This window comes from Sesamum indicum, linkage group LG7 (assembly GCF_026168435.1).
Source record: "Sesamum indicum cultivar Baizhima isolate 11 linkage group LG7, ASM2616843v1, whole genome shotgun sequence".
Lineage (NCBI taxonomy): Eukaryota > Viridiplantae > Streptophyta > Magnoliopsida > Lamiales > Pedaliaceae > Sesamum > Sesamum indicum.
Window position 1 is genome coordinate 8,270,743 of NC_142663.1, and position 20,578 is coordinate 8,291,320.

A 20,578-nucleotide genomic window follows, 5' to 3' on the forward strand; every position below is an offset into this window, starting at 1 on the left:
CATGTTGAAAATATTGTCAAACACAATTTTCTTAATGTGCATGATGTCAAAGTTGTGTCGATCAGATGCATAACCTAGTGTGGAAGATATCAAAAAATATTTTTCTTCATCCACTTGTGGTTGCTACCATAGCCGGAAGGAAGTGTCAACGGCATTTCAACTTAAGGACTAATGTCCAACTCAATCTAGGATCTGGTTTTCTATCAGCTTTGGACGTGCAACTTTATATGCGACACAATTATTTATTATGCTTGGATTTAGTTTTGGAAGTGGTCAGATTGTTGGTGAGGGTGACCTTGAGAGGATAAACTAACCATTATTTCCTACATCTCCACCTGTCAGGATCAAACATTTCCTACAACTGATCCAAATCTACCTCCTGAAATGCTACTTTCCTTATTTGAGAAGTGAAGAAATCAATAAAAACATTTCTTGATCCAAAATTATTTAGATACCATTTGTTCATCTTGTCCGAAATTGTGTTTCATAATTTGTTGTGTTACATCATTACATTGAATGAGATATAATATTTAAAAACCTAATATATTGATTTTTCGGTACTGACCCTTATTTTGCGATTTTTTAAAAAGAGAAATAGAGACAAATTTGGAAAAAGACGATACATTGTCTATATGATGTGACATAATAAATCTACTATATTTTTTAAAAGTTGTCTGATGAATGAGTTGAAAATTAGGTTTTGTAGAGCATAAAATTGATAAAAAGATCTTTTAATTCTCATTAAAATTTCATATTTTTTTTTGTAGTACTTGCTCTTAATCTTTAAGATCGCTTTACCAACACCAACCAGGAACTCCTCATTTATTTTGTGGGTCCGTGACTTGTGATAAAATTACGGGCCCAATCTTAATCATTGTGAGGGTGCAATAATTCATTCCACCTCCATAAATAGGATAACTTATCCCACAATTTGTAATCTATGGCTCGTAGACGTAAAGAAAAGCCCATACATTACAGTGGCCAATTACAAAATCACCCTCACTCCCTCACTCGCGTCTCGCCTGCGAGTGAGTTTCTCTTCGAATACTTATTGAGCCCCAGCTCTACATTTGGCCAATTGCTTCATGATATGTTCAATACCAATCAAAGTTGTTTTCAACACTACGAAAAAAACACTATAGAAATTTGAGATGTAATAACATTTAGTGTAATTAACAAAACTAAATCCTCATGACCACCAAATCATAGATAGATTTGAATTCCACTGTATATTGTATGAGTCTAGATCTACTTTCATTCAAAAAAAAAATACAGAAAATTAGATGGAAAAAGTCCATCATAAATTTGGGACAAAATTGAGAGGGAGTTACGTCTTTTCTTGAGGATCTAAAATTATAATTCTAAATGCTGTAGATTTGTCATTTCAAATCAGTCAATAAGTAATTCCCATAATAATTCATTTTCAGAATTGGGTCACTTATAGATGTGATGTAGCTGTCATGATAATTAACCTTCAAATATTCACTGATTTTCGCAAAGAAAACAACACTCCTCAATAAACACATACATACATCAGTATTAATCATATTTATATATTACAATTTATTCAAAATTGCAACTATATTATATTTTAATGTGTGAATTTAGAAACCTACATCCATCATGCATGATTTTAAAATGTTTTTTCTAATTGCTCATTTAATAAAGAGTTAATTACACTTAGACCTCTCTAAATATGTTAACTAATTACATTTTTTTATAAAAAAAATTAAATTATATTTATATTCTCTTTGAGAATTTGTTGTTTATACTTGTATCCTTTTTGTTAGGATTTGAACAAAAAATATTGAATTTAGCAAAAAGTTACATAAATTTTCAATTTTACCTTTCGTTCAACATTCGCATATAATATTTTTGTATTTATGAGGAAAAAATATAATAATATTAATCTCGCTATATATATATTATTTATCTCTTTATAAGTACAAAGATATACGTGTAAATGTTAAATGAGGGCAGAATTTAAAATTTACATAATATTTTTTGCTAACGTTAGTATTTTTCGTTCAAACCCTAATGAGAATGCGGTTAGGTATAAATAGAGAATTTTTTAAGGAGGTGTAAGTATAATTTCAAAATATTCTGGGAGAAAATTTTAATTTTATATTTTTAGAAGGGATGTAAGTGTAATTAACCCATTAATAAATAGAGAACAATGACTTTAATTTATTGTTTTATAGAGAATAGTTTCCTACTGATCCATTTTGCATGTTGAATTGTCCTGCAGAATTTCTCTCTTTTTTCTTAATTTTTTTTTATTAAATAACAATTTGACATCACTAATTCTTTTACTACTATTTTGAATATAATATTGAATCTCAATAAACATATATATTAAATCTAGATAACAGAAGTTCAATTATTATCTTACAGGGTGTATAATCGAGGTTATAAATTTTTAAATATCTTATAAAATATTTGAGAGTTTGTGTATAAAATATGACGAAGTATTCTTGCTGTTTCAACTAAAATAAGATGTTAGGTGTACGGTTTAAAAATAAAAATATATAAATTATGATGACTTCTCCTTAAATTTATCACAATTATAAATATTTTCTCGTTATTTGATAAATGGGTGAATAATAGTAATGAAAAATGAGCAAATTACCCTTCTATTAAAAATAAATAGCAATTTACATCCTTGTGTTTTAGAAAATGAAACAATTTACCTCTTTAGGTATGAAAGTAAATTGCTTCATTTTTTAACATATAGAAGGATAAATTGCTATATTTGAAAAACACAGAGGGATAAATTGCTATTTTATTTTTTATAAAGGGATTGTTTGCCTATTTTCCATAACACAAGTAGGTAGATCGCAATTTTTATCCTTTGAAAAAGTACAAATACCTTCCTGAAATCAAATATACCCTAACAAATACTGTCTTGTGACAGCTCATTATAGGAGGTATTTGTTAGGGTAATTCTAATTTCAAGGAGGCATTTGTAAATTTTTGAAAAACTAGTATTTTTAGTCCCATAAGTTAGGTCCATGTTACTTTTGGTGATATTTATTATGGGATTAGCACTTGTAGTCCCTTAAATTATAAAAATTGGCACTTTTGGTCCTCATGCACTTCTTTCTAAGTTTTGTTCATTGGTTTCATTTCATTAGTAACAGCTACATTCACTACAAGAAAACAGGGTATCAGAGACGGAAATTTCCGTCTCTGAAAGTAGGATTTCCGTCTCTAAAACAAATTAGAGACGGAAAAATCCGTCGCTGAAGTCCGTCGCAGAAGGCCGCGTCGCTAATAATTTAGCGACGGAAATATTCCGTCGCTAAATCTGAGACCGAAAATTCCGTCGCTAATTCTGTCGACAAAAAAGAAGAAAATTTAACTGTAATCCGTCTCTAATTTCCGTTGGTAATCCGTCTCTGATTCCGTCGATAAAGGTAAAATAATTTCCGTCTCTAATTCCGTCTCTGAAATGAAGAAAATATTCCGTCTCTAATCGGTCTCTAAAACCTTACAAATTTCCGTCTCTAATCCTCTCTAATTTTTTTTGGTTTTTTTTGGGCAAATTTTTAATTTCTGCATCCAAATTAATATCTTGGTCATTATACCATCAAATATACATTTCATCAATACCAAAATCTGAATTTCCCAAACAAGAACAACAAATATTAACAAAAAAGATACTTATAATACAATAACACTAATATAATTGATGTCATCATCCAAATATTACCAAATAATATCAAATCAACATACACTAAGTCATAAACAACCAACATAAAAAATAAACTAATTATCTTTCCTGGAATGTTGTTACTCTTGTTGTCCAGACCCACCAGCAAATTGATGGTTTGCGTATCCTACATCTTGAAGTAATTTTCGAACTAATTCTTGTAGGTCTGCCTCCCTCTTCCTAGCCTCATCCTCCCTCTTCCCAGCCTCTTCCTCCTTCTTTCGAGCTTCTTCAAGATTAGTCACTTCTTTACCAAGTTCTTTTTCCTACAGTTTACAAAACAATATTAATTTATATGTCAATAAATTGCATAAAAGATATCTAAAAGCTTTATACTTAAAACTTACCATTTTTTGGCCTATGTGCCCCTACAGGATTAGAACCACCAGTGTGTTTTGTTATCGAACCATCTATTTCAGTTACTGATAGAGATGCCAGTGTATAATGTGAAACAGAAACACTTAATTGTAAGTCATTTAAAAAAATAGCACCTTAATGGCATATTAGCTGGCGAAAGACACCGAGTCTCCTTTGCCATCTAAAGAACATAGAAAAATATTATTCGTTCTTTGAACTGAGTAACTCAATACACAGGTGAAATGCAGAAACTAAGTCTACTATGTTGAATTACTCCAATTAAGAAACGTCCAGATGTTTAGGGCCTTGCATGAATGTTTTGGAGGTCTGAAGCAAATAACATATAGAATGTTCCTAATCACCTTTTTACATGACAAGATTTGTAGTTTTCAACTTCATTGCAGAAAATTAAATCCAAAATGTTAATCACTATCTACAAATGCAAAAGAGGAAAAAAAAAAGAAATATCATTTTCCTGAACGAACAACCAGAAAAAAGAATAGAACAATACCAGCAAGAGCCTTCACTAAAGCATCCTCAGCTTCTCTTAATTCCCCTTTAAGCTTTCCCAATTTCTCTGTCGAAAGGAAAAATCAAGGGAATTCAAGAACTGCCAACAACCTAAAAAACTTCACTAACAGTAAAAACCAAACTTTTTGGCTTTTGCTAACAGAAAAGAAAATTTATAGAGAAGCCTTCTCGAATTAAAAGCAAAGGTAGATAATAAATAGTCTAAACCCTAAATTTCGATTCAAAACCAAAACTTTCTTTCGGAAAACAAGAAGACCATAAAAGATAGTACCTTGAAGCTGAATGGTACGCTGGGCTTCGGACTTTGCAAAGTCAAAACGATTCGAATAGAGGCGTTCAATGAGGCATTTCAACAAACACCTTCACCCTTTCTTCAACTTGACAGATATTGACTTTAATCTTACATATAAACTGCTACAACAGTCATGAACTTTTACAACTTTCACCCTTTCTTCAACTTGTTTTGGTTATAGAAAATAGCACTCAAACCCAAGAAAAATAAGAATAAGTAAAATGCAATAGAAAAAGAAGAATTACTTGGAACCCATACTCGTCGCCGACTTGCCGTCGTTGTTGCCGTGATTTTGGGGCTATTAATATCCATAGAAACAAGGCAGGTAAAGTGGAAAAAAAAAAGGCACAGACCACATCGGTGCATAAGAGATCGCTAGATGAACAGAATAGCAGAGTAATATTGATACTTAATGAAACTATGATTCATCTCCCACTTGACAAAATGGGCAATTTCCAGCTACTGTCCTTGTTGCCTTGATTTTGAGGCTAGGGTTCTAAGAGATTGGTTTGGGGAAGAAATGAGAGAGGAGAAAGAATGGAGATAGAAAGAGAAAGAGAGAAAGAAAAAGAAAGAAGAAACGAGAAAAAGAGAGAAAGAGATAGGTTTTGACTTTTTATTGTATTATTATTATTATTACTACTATTATTATTATCAGTATTATTATTATTATTACTACTACTATTATTATTATTAGTATTATTATTATTATTGTTATTATTATTATTAGTATTGTTATTATTATTACTATTGTTATTATTATTATTATTATTATTATTATTATTATATTATTATTATTATTATTATTATTATTATTACTATCATTATTATTATTATTATTATTATTATTATTATTATTATTACTACTACTGCTATTATTATTATTATTATTTTGAATTATGAGATCGAATCATCAAATTTTTATATAGATATAGTTGAAATTAATATATGTTCACAATCTGTAAAATTTATATATTTATAAATGTTAGTATAACATTGATATAACTATCATCTTACATTATTAAACAACATGGGTTAATCGGGCCATCAAAATTCAGATCAGACCGTTAGATATGATCAAACTTACATAAAAATACATTTGGTAAAGTTTTAGACTAATTAGATATACGGATGTTGAGATATCGTACTCGAAACATAAGAGTAATCATTCAAGACGGTGTATCATTGCATCAGGCCATGTGATTTTAAATCATACCGTCCGATATGATTTAATGGATACAGTCTTGTATATATTTAAATTTCGTATGAATCGGGTGCTTGGATTTTAAGATATCGTAATTATTGATTAAATCAATTCATAGAAATTACATTGTAGTAAATTTATATATTTATAAATGTTAGTATTACATTGATGTAACTATTATCTTGCATTGTTAAATAACAAAGGTTAATCAGACCATCAAACTTCAAATCAGACCGTTAGATATGATCATATATATAGAAAAATACACTTGGTAAAGTTTTAGACTTATTTGATATACGGATCTCAAGATATCGTATTCAAAACATAAGAATAATCATTCAAGTCGGTGTATCGTAGAATCAGGCCATGTGATTTTAAATCAAACCGTCTGATATGATCTAATGGACAAGGTCTTATATATATTTAAATTTGGTGTGAATCGATTAACCAGATTTTAAGATATCGTAATTATTGATTAAATTTTTTGATCTCATTATATATATAATAAAATAATAATTAAAATTATTCAACCATCACTATTATTATCCAAAATAAAATGTATGATATTGATTAATAATTATAATATATGGTCAATTTTGACTATAAAATTTATAAAATATTAAATATCAAATAAAATATATAAAAAATTCAAAAATAAAAATATATATAAAAAATAAAAAATAATAATAAAAAGTTTACTTTTAGTTTTACTGTAATTAATTAAAATTAAAAATACATTATAATTATACAAATATATATATTATCATGTTATATAATTACAACTTAATTATTATTACATAAATAAAAAAATTCTTATTTTTGTGTTTTAATATTTTAATAAATAAAAAAATTTCTATTTACACCATCTGAGACGGAAATTTCCGTGGCTAAATTAAATAAAAAATTAGCTACGGAAACAGAGACGGAAATAATCAAATCTCAGCCATCTTGATTTTTAAGCAATCATTTAACAGTATCAGAGACGGAAATAGAGACGGAATTTAACGAAATTATAAATCCGTCTCTAAATCCGTCTGTAAAATAGAAATTATTAATAATTTATCATAAAAAGGATTTCCGTCTCTAAATCCGTCTCTGATAAAGACGGATTTTGTTCCGTCTCTAAATTTTGGTCTCTGATACCCTGTTTTCTTGTAGTGATTATCTCCTTGAAGTTGTATTGGTTTCAAAATTTTATACACTAGACATAATCATGCTTCTTAGTGATGGTAAATATAATCTAATTATATACTTTACCATATCATAACCAAAATACCATTTAATTATGAAAAATATGCTCTAACTATTCATTGTTGAATTTATCATATCAATTTGGTTAAGTTTTTTAAGAATATCTTATAAGCTCTTTTATAAAAAAGTAAGGAATTCCTAATTCATTTTTAATTTTTTTACAAACTTCATAAAGCTATTTTTCTACTTCAACAATAGTTTCCTAAGTAAAATGCCAAGGTGGAAGGACAACCTTCTTATTCATGATGGACTCTAATTCTCTCTATTCTCTCTCATACACTACACCTAATACGCACACTACTTCACGCGACAATTCTTCTTCTCATTGGCGATGGTGGACGGCAATGTGGTAACAGAAGACGCCAATGATGGCTTGATGTTGTTGGACACGCGATCAAAAAACCATGATCCAATCGAGGATGAATTGAAATCGAGGATTCAATAAGAATTCAATTTGATGGAATTTTTTGCTTTGGCAACGAAGGTGATTGACAATGGTCATCGAGTCACGATGGACGCGTTGCTTGATTTGAAATCGAGGTAGCTTGAGAAGTTTCGAGAAGATCGCACCCATGATCGATTGAGCCGAGATGGATTGCGCGTCGTCTCTTTGCATCAACTAACGCCATTTCTTCACCCTCCGCCTATTTTACAGCCAACAAGGCGGCTTCCCCGTCTGCAGAAGACGGAACAGGTGATGTCTATACTTCATGCTATGGCGCCGTCTCTAGGTTTCTCCTAGTGAGGTGCCACCGCCAACTATCACTTTGCCTAGGGTTCTTGATCCACATACGGAAAGTGCGGCTAGGGTTTCTTTGTTGACAGCACATGCGCCGCCTTCTTCATCTTCTCCGATCTTCATGGAGATGTCTATACCATTGGGAGATTATTTGCCACCTCCAAGGAGCGTTTCTCCAGTTTCAAAGAACGCCACGAGAGATTTGAGTTCGGCCTTTTCTAAGCCATGCATGACTACGTTGACGACCCCCCTTGTTGATGACTGACCCTATTTCATTGCCCGATACTGCCACTGTTAGTCCTCCACCAATGGGTAGTCTATCAATAAAGTGTCTCTCTTTGCGATTTATGCTCATAGTGAAACAATTGATAAATTTGCTGATGGATTTCATAATTCATCTCGAAAAATGTTATTGTATATTCCCCCTATGATTCAAAATGGTGAGATAATTGTTCGTCCCTTGTTGGATTTGGTCCGAGATGGTTCCAGCTGTTTGATGGCAACGGCGGAGGGTTATTTTCTTAGTAAGAAACCATACTATCATCATCTGAATGATTATGTGCGATTGATTTGGCTGGAAGTTAAGAATATTATCGCCACAAAAAATGGTTTCAATTTAAGACCGAGACGGTGATGGAGAAGGTACTTGAGGGTGGTCTATGATTATTTTGGGGACAACCGATCGTTCTGCAGAGATGGGAGCTTGGCATGGCATTCAAAAAATAAAAACACATGCAGGTTTCAATTGGGTAAAACTCCAACATTTGCCGGTTGAATACTGGACGAATGAGGGACTTAGTACTGTGGCAAGTGGTATTGGTCGACCACTTTATCAGGATGCGAACACGAAGGCATGCACAAGACTGGATTTCACTCGTTTGTGTGTTATTCTAGGCATCTCGTCCAAACTACCAAAGCATATTATCATCATGGTTTCAACGGATGATGGGGGAGAGGTCCTATGCCAAGTGGATGTTGAGTATGAGTGGATCCCTCCAAAATGCAACGCTTGTAATAGTCTTGGCCACCAAACAGCCAGTTGTCCAATGACACATGATGAATTCAGCTACTTGGAATGTGTGTGGTCTGAACCGTATGGATCATCAAGTGATTGTGTCTGATGGTTGCTTGGAGAACAATAACTCCTATATATTTTTCTTGAGTCCATCTTAATGTTTTGCCTAGTTGGAAATGGTTAAGTGATCATTCTGTGCCTGGCAATCATATTTGGATTGCTTGGGATGATGACTATATTGCGGTTGATATCTTGGATGTTGGTACTCAATTCATACACTGTCGGATCCTTATTTGAGCTTTGCATGAGAATGTTCTAGTGACAGTTGTGTTTGGGGTCAATGACGTGGGTACACGACGAGAGCTCTGGAAGGCGCTTGGTTCCCTGGCTAGGCATAGCGCTGATGAACTGTGGCTTGTTTGCATGACTTTAATGTAGTGCTCGACTTGAGTGATGTTTGTGCTACTTCCGGTGACATTCAAGTATCCATGGAGGAGTTTTGAGACTACATTGCTGTACGGGGTTCATTACCTTCCTAATGCAGGGGGGAACTATTTACTTAGCACAATTGCAGTCATGATAAATGGAGTTTATGAAAAAGACTGGATCGTATGATGTCTAATGATCGTTGGGTATAGAGTTAGCTGAATACTTACTACTTGAGCCTAACCCCTCGAGCCTCTGACCATTCTCCGTTGGTTCTATGAGATGACTCACCGTCTCAACAAGTAAGTATGTTTTGATTTGATAACTATCTTGCCCAATCATCGGGTTTCATTACTTCTGTGCAGAATGTTGTATGCAATTACTAACAAACTTAAGGCCCTAAAACCTGTTTTTAGACAGCAAAGGAGGAATAAGTGGGACCTCACTAAATGTTAAGCTGACAAAGGAATTCCTGGCGACTGCCCAAAGCATTCTCCTGACGGATCACCATAATAGCTTCCTCTTGCATCTGGAGCACTGCTGCAGATTAGTGTTTATGAAGGCGATGAAGCTTGCACAAATCATGCTACAACAGAAGGCAAAAATACAGTGGCTTAATAGGGGTGATCAGTGCACCTGAGTATTCTTCTACAAGGTTTCCATGAGACGAGCCTCTAAATGGATTTTTCATATACAAGATGAAGGAGGACGAACACTTACAGAACTAACGGAGGTAACTAATGAGTTTATTTCTTTCTATCAGAGGCTATTAGGGGGGAAGTGGAGGAATCAATACCTTGACTTGAGGTTCCTACGTCCGTGGGCACGATATATTATCACCAAGGAGGACTCATTCGCTCTCCTCAAGATGGTGACTGCTTCTAAGATAAAACTGGCATTCTTCGGCATTGTTGAGGACACATTGTTGGGCCCTGATGGCTATTCGCCAGGATTCTACAAGGCCGCATGGCCTATTGTGAGGGAGGAATTAACGTGAGCGATTATGGACTTCTTTACCACTGGAAAACTGTTGAGGTAAGTAAACTCCACTCTGTTTGTTTTCATTCCTAAGGTACAAGCTCCTACTCTTGTTGCTGATTTTAGGCCCATATCATATTGTAATGTTATTTACAAAGTGATTAGGAAGATACTAGTTCAGTATTTGAGTACAATCTTGGATTGAATCATAAGTCCCTCTCAGAATGCATTGTTCCAGGCCGTTCAATAGGGGATAATTTACTGTTAGTACAGGAGTTACTCACAGGTTATAATCAACAACAGCTTCCTCAACGATGTATCTTAAAGGTGGACCTTCGTAAGGCCTAAGATACTGTGGAATGGGATTTCCTTGCAATCCTATATCGTTGGATTGAAGAGTGTGTTACTATATCGGCCTTCTCGATGCGTATTAATGGTACGTTGCATAGGTTCTTTTTGGGAGAAAGAGGACTTTAGCAGGGGGGATCCTATGTCCCCTTACTTATTTGTTCTTGTTATGGAGGTGCTTCACATGGTATTGTAGCAATTGATTGAGCAGGAGGGCTGTTTTTCTTTTCAGTGGCATTCTTAGGACTTAGGTCCTTTACAACTTTGTTTTGAGGATGATCTACTATTATCTTATAAAGTCGATGTGGCCTCTATCAGTATCTTTAAGAAGGGGCTTGACTTGTTTACTTTGCTTTTCTGGGTTGCATGCTAACTCAAGCAAGAGCCGTTTGATTATCTCTAGATCTGCTCACAGCATAAGGGACAGCTTGCTCGCGGTTCTAGGCCTTTAGGAAGGGCACCTTCCTGTTTGTTACATTGGCCTCCCTCTCTTTGCTTCTCGCTTGACTATAGTTGATTGCAAACTTCTACTGCTGAAGATTGATACTCGCCGCATTAAGGGATGGGAGGGGATCAAGCTATCGTTTGCTGGCCAAGTGCAACTTATCAGATACATCCTTATGACTTAATGTTTACTGGGCAATGGATTTCATATTGTCCAAAGGGATTATTCAAGAGGTGGAGAAGCGACTGGAATAGGTTACCCAAAGGTGGCATGGAAGAATGGATGCAGACCGATTGAGGAAGGGGGACAAGGAATACGTGACATCCTTGCACTAAACAAAGCACTTATGAGTAGATATATGTGGGATGTCATTAAGAGGGAACGTTCATCTATGTAGGTGGACTGGATCTTTCATGTCCGCTTGCTGGAGCAGCCCATATGGACGGTGAGTCACCGAGTACGCTCATGGGGATGGAGGAAACTCCTCTTACAGAATCTTCTGCTTCCATATATTGAATATAGGATTGAGAATGGAGATTTATTCTCTTTGGCAGGATCCATAGCATTCTATGGGACCTCTTCTACTGCGATTCCCTCGGGGACAACGGCTTACTAATACCTCGCTCGCAGATAGGCTCCATCCACACTATCATAATTGATGGGCAATGACAATGGCCTCTTATTATCGATATTGACTGTTTGGAGCATGCATTCCCTCCCTATTATATATGGAGGCCGTGATCGAGTTATTTGGAGGTCAAACAGTGGCGATTTCACCTCAAGGGAGGCTTATGCCATCTTCTCTCCATCCGGGCGTAATTTAGGTTGGTTTTCGCTATTCTTAGGCCCCTTTGGCCATATTGGGTAAATTGTCTACTATGGACAAACCTTGGCTTGGACACTTGGGTAGGGCGTGTACTCTATACATAGATGGACAAATCGAAATTCATTCCCCCCTCTTATTTAGATGTCAGTACTCTCGTCAGTGCCTAGTGGTGATTGGACAACAAATTCGCTATGCATGGCCAAACTGCGAGTGGATGGAGGATATCGCATGGGCATCAACAAAATGGAGAAGACGCCATGTTGTTAGCACGGCGTATCGAGCTCTAATGGCCTCCCTCATTTATTACATTTGGCAGGAAAGAAACAGATTGATTTTTCAGCAGACTGAACGAGAAACTTCTACACTTGGATTCGTAGTTTTTGAGGAAGTTAGGTAGAGAATTATTAGTGTTGAGCTACCTCACTCTGTTAGTACATGAGGGCTTTATAAATTGTGGCGGATCCCTTGGCTTGTCGAGGGAGACCCCAATTCATGATACTTGTTTATAATGTATGATTGTACTTTTTTCACATTAATGAAATTACCTTTATCGAAAAAAAACTCCATAAAGTTTTTTTTCTCTGTGTTTTCTTTCCTCTCCATTGTGTTGTACTTTTTATCCTCTAAATTTCATATTTCTAAACACGTTCATCAAATTCATGATAATTACCATATTTATTTTTTTTAAAAATTCCAGAGGCCAGTTATAACAAAAAAATTACCTTTAATATATCAGATTAATTTTATATACTTTTATAAATATTAAATAAATTTCTGTCATTTCTTATACACGCATTGAGGAAAAGTATTATTTTAGTCCGTTAAGTATGCTTAATTTTAATTTTAGTCCGATAACTATGTCCATTTTTGTTTAGGTCCAGTAACTTACGAAATTGCTTACTTTTAGTCCTCTGGCTGATTTTCGAATGATTTTACCTCTATGCAACTTTTGAAAGGCAGTTCTAGTCCATATGCACTCATAGGGGTAAAATTATCCGAAAATCTGCCAGAGGACTAAAAGTAAGCAATTTCGTAAGTTATTGAACCTAAAAAAAAATGAACATAATTATCAAACTAAAATTAAAAGTAGGCATACTTAACAAAGTAAAATAATACTTTTCCCCACGCATTGAGTATACCACAATCACTAATCTTTTTAAACAATTTTAGCCAAACACCATCTTAATCCCATCCAATGGTTCTATTCTCCACTCTTTTTTTCTTTTCTTTTTTTATTTGGAAAATTCTTTCTTTATTGACTGCTACAACTCAACAACTATCATATGTGTTTAGTACCAAGTCTAAAGAGAATATTTTCTCTTAGTACCAACTACATTGTATGATTTTTTTGTAGTAATTTTCTCAAAGGAGATAACAATTTTAGTTTCTATGACTTGGGTTCATGAAAAATAATGACAAACATATATTGTATTCAAGAAGACAAGGTAAATCTAATATAATTGTTTAACTCTATTAAAAAAATTACAATTTTTTTTAAATAAATTAGTTAGTAACATAAAATAAATTTACTTTTCTATCTATAATATTTTTACTATTGATTATTTTTATATTAGATTTTAAATTAGTAACCAATTATTCATTTTTATATTTTAAAGTTTGAATTATTTATTTCTTTTATTTATTAAACTTTTTAAAAAAAATATGATTGCCTCTTGCCTTGAGCTCAATAGAGAAACCAAATAAATCACTTTGCAATAGGTTTTTACCTATGAGAGTAGGTCAAAGATCCAAAGCGAGAGTATTGTATAGGGGGCGCTATAGAAGCTTGCCGGGTGCAGAAATTCTTCACGACGCAGTAAATTTTCATGCCCACAACTATAATATTCATTTGAGAAAGACAAACTTCCATCCCATGTGCTAAGATCTCTCGTTGATGGGCTCATCGGAATTGAGATTATCACACAGGAAATGCGTTCGGAGCTGAGAAATTTGACTCAAAAATGAAGGAAAAATCATGGGCTTGCACTCTCATCACCCAGCTTTCTCTCTGCATTGCAGCTTATATAGCTCTCAATATAGGCCAGCCCCAGAAAGTTACTCATGGTAGCATCTCCAGCGTAGGCGGGCCGACTGATATGTACTTTATAAGTGTTGCTGGAGGGTTTAGGCCACTTGAAGAACAGAACCTTTTGCTGCAACAGGTCAGTTTGTTCATTCTCTTTGACGGGTCCTTGTTTTCTTGGTAGAAGATTGGATATTTCTTTGCTCTTGAAGTGTGTTTCTGCAATTTGGAGAGTTAATTATTGGATCTATCTGTTTAATGATTGAATATATGTTCTTCACAATTCCTTTCCTTCTTTTAATTTTTTTTTTCTTTTGGAGGAGAAAATGTGATTTCCTTCTTGGATGTGCTATTTTAAGTATTGTTAGTAATGTATGATTTGCTTATTTAAGCATGGATTGTCATGTAAATATTCAAGCAGCACGCATTCTTGCTGATGGATATTGATCATTTTGCTTCTATAAGAGTTTATCCTGTGATTTCAAACTACTTTAGTTTGTTATATTGTTTGTGCAATTTCGGCGAGGCCCTATTGTAACTGTAATCTTGATGCTAATGAAGATGATGAAGGTGGCGAAGACCTACAAAGCGCGTTTTGTAGTAAGCATTAGTGAACTTGGAGAATCTGATTCCCTCATGCAGAATGTGAGTTTCACTTTTGATTGCACTGTAAATGTGAATTTGTTTGACTTTGCATCTTTTGACTCTTGAATTGCTAGCTCAACTTTATCGTATACAGAGTTTTATGCTTCTTTGAGCTCTGGGTCCAAGATAGTTTTAGTTGGGTATAATATGTCAATTTGCATGAGGTGGTTATGTTGCCCTTTTGTAATTAATGTATTACTATTGTTAGGAAAGTAAACGATTAAAGTTGTGTCGCGGAATAACCACTGCCTTGAAAGCAAAAATTTCCATAAGGTCGTGGTGCAATGGTTACAACCGTTTTCCCCTCAAGATTAACACAACAGTCTCTAACACATGCACTCGTTGTAAAGAGTTGGAACAACAGACAATGTAACTCATGAGAGAAGACGGATAGTAGCAAAGAAAGAAAGGAGAAGAAGAGTTCCGAGTTGTGTATCAAATGAACCAAACCGAGGCCTATGTGTAGAAGAGAGGCCTCCGTTTGTTGAGATAATTCAGCCTCAGGCTCTCATAAAATCAGATCACAGAGCTTGGTCAAAACTCAGATTTTCCTCAACAAAAGAGACTAAGCTCAGTCAAAAACGGCTAAAAAGATGTGGCTAAGCAGCTTTAGAGTTATAAAAATAAAAGTTGAAAAAGTGTAGGATTTACAGCGTTTCTACCACAAAAAATGATTATAATCACGTGGCCAAGCCCTGCTCGGAACGGGACGGGCAGGTGCCCATGTGGGGCTTTTGTACCAAAATCCACCTACCTACACTTCTCAAATCATGAGGTAGCAAAGGGCTCTATATGAATCATTGAGTATAAAGAAAAAGACATGTGTAGCCAATGTGGGACAAGAAAAATAAGCTTACTAGTAGTCGGTCCTTACAACTATTGCCATGAAATATTACTGGTCCTGCACATGCTCTATTTCATATGCCTGAAAACCAAAGAAGTGGTTTTCCTTTTTCTTATACTTTTTCTTTTCTGTTCACTTTTAGTATGTCATCCACTTTTGGAGATATAGAACTAACATTATGTCTACCTGAGAGAGAATCATGTCCGAAATCACGATACAATGCTTTTATTGTTTTCGTTGAGATGTGTGTTTATTTTGTGATCACTACTCTGCTGTTGCTATGGCATAGTTTTGTTCTTTGAACTTAATTATCCTTGCTATAATCTCTGTTGCTGGTTGGTTGTTTAATTAATTTTTTTATGTTTGAACCTTACATATGCTGGTTTTCATTAACTTGAATCAATAACTATATGACATGTCTTTTGTAAACAGGCAGCGATGTTTTCTGATTTGCAAAAGATGCCCTGGTAAGCCGCTTCTTTATACAGTTGAATATGTCTTTAGTTTTTAGGCCCATCATGTTAGTCTCATTTTACGGTACTCTGTCTGAATCTACTTTCTCCAATTTCACAACCGGCCATTCCCGACCTGTTTAGGTACACTTCTGGGGCTTTAGGAGGACAAGCGCAACCATACTTCTTAAAGAAAGTCAAAATTCCTTATGGACAAACTCTAGATTTTATTGCATTGGACACCGTGCTATTCCAGGTGTGAGATGTGTTTTGTAAGTCTCTTCTTTTATTTACTTCATTAATTTCTTTGCGGATAGATTTCTTGCTTTAAGTCAAATGCTGCAGTTTTCCTCATGGTTGCTTAAGCAGGTAGCGTATTTTGTCCTTTGCATGTCTTGCTTTCATGCTTATTCTTTATTTCAACTTCCATTATGAATGGTGTAGCTCTTTCTACTAGCAAAATTGAAACCTTTGCCGATTGGAAGATCCCTTGACAAGAATTAAACTATAAACTACTGTTGAACTTTGCCAGTTTCTGTCATCCTTGGGAATAAAGTTTCAAATCTCAACCTATAAGTTCAAGTGAAACAGGCCTCTATAGAATAAAAATAGCCTAGTAAATTTCAAGAATCTCAGAGGAACAAAAATCAGTTTTTCTGTTAAGCTGGTGAAAGATATATTAAAAGCTAAAATAGTAAAGTTCTTCTATGGTTCTCAAGTATAATATTTGAAATTTGTTGTTGGACAACACATCTCTGAGACAATTATTGAAAATATAATTGCACACTTCCATTCACCTCTCACTACTCGACTGTGGCCATGAATCTTTTTCCCCATTTACGATTTCACTCCCAGAATTTAGGTAAAATCACTGAGTCATGAAGTTGTAACCATGTCAAATGAGGAATTAGTGCCAGCATATTGCGGTTGTAAGAGTTATGAGCATTTGTTACTCAGGTATAGTAAAAATTTGATGACCCCATCAGGTGGACCAGTTGAGTTGTTAAGAGGTGGGTATCTTATTTTGAGATTCTGGACAACATTTAAAATTGACCTCTGGCTGGCCTTTGAGTTACATAGATTGTAATATGTATGTACAATACTGAATATATCATTAATCAAAAAAGAAAAAATGCCAAGTTTATACACCTTCAGATGGACTTTTATCAACTGCATTATTACTCTTCCAAATCTGCTATGGTTAATACTGAGTATATGGTTGCTATTTATCTATACCGAATGAATGAGTCTGCTTCACTTCAATAGTTTACATATACTTTTCTGTTGAATATGTTTGATGAAGCATCACTCCTATCATCTCCACCATGCCCCATGGTGAAGACAGAAATGAATTTTCTATAATTTGCTATTTCTCTCTTGATCTATTGCACTGATATACGTATTTTAGCTTGAGACATGTACTCTTTCATATACAAGTACAGTACTACCACAGTTTCTGGGATAAACATCATCTGTACTAATATATCAATTTACCTCATCCGAGAGAAGCAAAGAATAGAAAAGACTTGAAGAACTGCAAGCAGTCACATGTATACTTTTGTAACTGCAGGGATTATTGATAAGATGTGTTGGAGATTGGCCTCTCAATCACTGTACTTTCAGTAAAGATGACAATTAATCAAAGATTTTATCTGGATAGTGAAAAGTCATACGCTATACAGAGACATAGTTCCTAATGCTTAACCACATCTTTTTTCTTTTCTGATGCTAATGCCTCAATGGAGATCTTTAGTTCATGAGTTAATATGTACCATTTTTACTTTCCCTCTCACTCACTTTCTTTTTTCCCTTTATGGCGCATTTCTTCCTTCAAAGTGCTGAGCATAGTATTTTGACTTCAAAGGTTTTTGCATTAGTTCTTTATTTCTTGCTTCCAGTAATGTACTCTTCTATAACTATATTGACATTATGATTTAGGATCCATCAAGTGTACGCGGAAATGATCAGATCCTGTGGTTGACGAAGACCCTAAAAGAAAGTGACAGTGACTGGTAAGTTTGCAGTAGTTATTGGGATTCTTTTATTCACTCACTTCTTCCCTTGTGAGCGGCAAATGCAACTTTCAATACTTTTCAAGTGACAACCGAAGAAACCTGTTGGTTTGGCATTGAATATGAAACGAATTAATTGCTCTTTGTCATAATTGAGTCCCACTCTTTCAACATTTAGGAAGCAGAGTCCTTTTACAAAATTAAGTTAACAAAAGGCCACATCTCCAATATAGATTCAATCTACATGTTAGTGTGATGTAATTTTACACTTTTGATTCTTCATGTCTCTCATGCTCATTCCATCAATCATAATATTCTTGTACCTTGAACTAATGCAGGAGAATTGTTGTTGGATTCCACCCATTGATCTCTTGTGACTATAATATCCAGAAAATAGGAAAAGAAACCTCTTTTGAGCCTTTACACACCATGTTACAGCAATATGGAGCGGTAAGCATGAAAGATTTTCAAGTTTTGAAAGTTTATCCTGAGCAGATAACATCAGATTATCCTTTATTGCAATATGTTATTGCTTTTGTCCCAATTGTTACTAAAAGAACTGTGTATATATTCCATTGTTAACACATTTCCTCGTAAAATGCTTAAAAGACTACAAAGCAAATGCAACCACGGTTTCATATCAGCTTCTGCCTTCTTTTGTTTTGTCCCTTAGGATGCATATATGAGCATGAAAACGTGTGCTGGCCACCTCCAAGGAGAAGCGATGTGGTTGTCTGATATAGGTCGAGTGAATAAAGGTCCTCATATTACTGCTGTGAATCCGAATTTGGCCTCTAAAGAGTGAGTGTTTTTCTCTATGTTCCTAGTGTTTGTGAAGATACATTTTATACTTGGCCTTACCATAACAACTCTTCTGCTCTCGTATTAGGCAAATTATTAAAAAGTAGTCCCAATTTCTTTTTCATATCGCATTTTAAGATTATTGAACATTTTGGCTGAACCGCATCTGGAATTAAGTATACACAAACACAAACACACAGAGCTCCCCTCCCCTTACTTTTCCTCCTCACATCAACACACAGAGAAACCGAGAAATTGTTCGTCCACTCCATTTAGGAACTGTCATTTTGATGGAATTTTTTCCCTGGCAATTCCTTCTCTCTTCACTCAACCAGCCAAAAAAGGAAACCTTGAAAACAGAGACCTTTTTGGGTTCAGAGTGCAAAAATATCACAAGGTGAAGATTTTGTATATGAATTTGTAGGAAAATTTTTGCTTTATTAAATGAAGTATTTGTATCTTGTTGAAATATATTTTATTTCTTCTTGTTAAAATTTGTGTTATTTATAAATGTTTGTGTTATATGCATAATTTTTTTACTTCGCAGAAAGCGTGGTTCTGTGCTGGTTCAATTTGTTTTTTTTTTCAATTTTTGGGGAAGTACTGCGCCTTCAAAACTTGGTTCTTACATTCTTTGGGACTATTGTTAAACAATTTCCCCTTGTACTCAGCTATTCCAGGGAAACAGTCAACGGCTTCCTTCTCCATCGGGTCAACTCATTGGAGATGGTACGCATAGGCTCTCTTGCTGCTAAACTCCGAATTTCCTACATTTTTGCTTGTGTTGTTTCTCAGTAGATGAATGCAAAATGAAGAATTGGGACTCCAAGAACTGAAGTTAATTCAATCACCAAAAATAAAAATCTCCAAAGCCTTGTCATGTTTGAAAACAACAGTGTTGGGGTAATAATACATGCTCATACATGACAGGTCACGTTCGTTGTTTCATTGAACGGAGAAGTTGAACACAAACTATCGATTCAACAAAGGGGTAGGGCGGTCATGTAGTCTTCCTCGTCTTCGTCTCTGGATATTTCTATCCAGAAGCATGTTTCTTTGATTTGTTTGTATATTTGTAGCCCCCCATTCTTGCTGGTTCTGGATGAAGGCATGCAGTTCAGATACTGCTTTAGTTATTGATTGACAGCAAGCAAACAGCTGCCATTTTGAGCTCTCTTTATTACTCAAACCTAATGCTGCAAATTCTCAGCTGATTTATACAATGTTCTTGCTCTCACAATTTCTAGAACCTGATAACTCACACTCACATGCTCACTTCTTACTTTCCTAGCTCTAGTCTTGAGATATGAACCATAGCCGTCTCCTCCAGTATCGATGCTATAAAATAGTTAATGGGTGCAAGATCATTCAAGGTAGTGTTAATTGTAATGCCCATTATCATTCAAGAGCTAAACTGGCATTTTTTGCAATTCAATAGAAATTTGGATAAAATCCCAACAGAAGCTAATAAAATATATCAATTGTTGAACAAACCTAATTATTAGGAAAATATCGATATTTTCTAAAAAAATAAAAAATATTTATAATTATATCGAATTTGAAGATACCTCTTCATTATTTACCTAATACTAATCCAATTTGAAAAACAGACCTCGAAGCATGGAGAATGACATTTTTTCTCTTCTTTTAGTTGTTAGTTTTAAAACTTAAAAATTT

General features: G+C 34.4%; 1 protein-coding gene and 1 long non-coding RNA gene across 7 annotated transcripts; one reads left to right on the forward strand and one right to left on the reverse strand.

Annotated features, from left to right (window-relative positions):
• Positions 1-3,647: 3,647 nt before the first annotated feature.
• On the reverse strand, positions 3,648-5,494 carry LOC105166368 (uncharacterized). 4 transcript variants are annotated; one of them, XR_016066323.1, is made up of 3 exons: positions 4,872-5,486; positions 4,060-4,646; positions 3,648-3,978 (listed from the first exon to the last, which is right to left on the reverse strand). It is a non-coding gene; the product is annotated as an uncharacterized LOC105166368 (long non-coding RNA). The 4 variants fall into 4 exon arrangements; XR_016066324.1 differs by having other exon boundaries at positions 3,648-4,250; positions 4,581-4,646; positions 4,872-5,484; XR_016066325.1 differs by having other exon boundaries at positions 3,648-4,646; positions 4,872-5,011; positions 5,138-5,480.
• Positions 5,495-13,844: 8,350 nt separating this feature from the next.
• Positions 13,845-20,150, forward strand: LOC105166369 (Calcineurin-like metallo-phosphoesterase superfamily protein). Of its 3 annotated transcripts, XM_011085705.3 has the most exons (9): positions 13,846-14,286; positions 14,709-14,792; positions 16,069-16,103; positions 16,233-16,344; positions 18,027-18,100; positions 18,439-18,550; positions 18,774-18,901; positions 19,573-19,630; positions 19,832-20,150. In XM_011085705.3, the coding sequence occupies exons 1-9, from the start codon at positions 14,086-14,088 to the stop codon at positions 19,907-19,909; spliced, it is 882 nt and encodes a 293-aa protein (XP_011084007.1). In that variant the 5' UTR covers positions 13,846-14,085; the 3' UTR covers positions 19,910-20,150. The 3 variants fall into 3 exon arrangements, with proteins under 3 accessions (XP_020550975.1, XP_011084007.1, XP_011084008.1); XM_020695316.2 differs by lacking the exon at positions 19,832-20,150 and having other exon boundaries at positions 13,845-14,286; positions 19,449-19,587; XM_011085706.3 differs by lacking the exon at positions 14,709-14,792.
• The last annotated feature ends 428 nt before the right edge of the window (positions 20,151-20,578 follow it).

Bases quoted from the DNA above. Each gene is read 5' to 3' on its own strand.
- LOC105166369 (XM_011085705.3), top strand. From the start codon at position 14,086: ATGAAGGAAAAATCATGGGCTTGCACTCTCATCACCCAGCTTTCTCTC. The intron at 16,345-18,026 runs GTGTGAGATGTG...ATTATGATTTAG, and splicing joins TGGACACCGTGCTATTCCAG to GATCCATCAAGTGTACGCGG. The intron at 18,551-18,773 runs GTAAGCATGAAA...TTTGTCCCTTAG, and splicing joins TGTTACAGCAATATGGAGCG to GATGCATATATGAGCATGAA.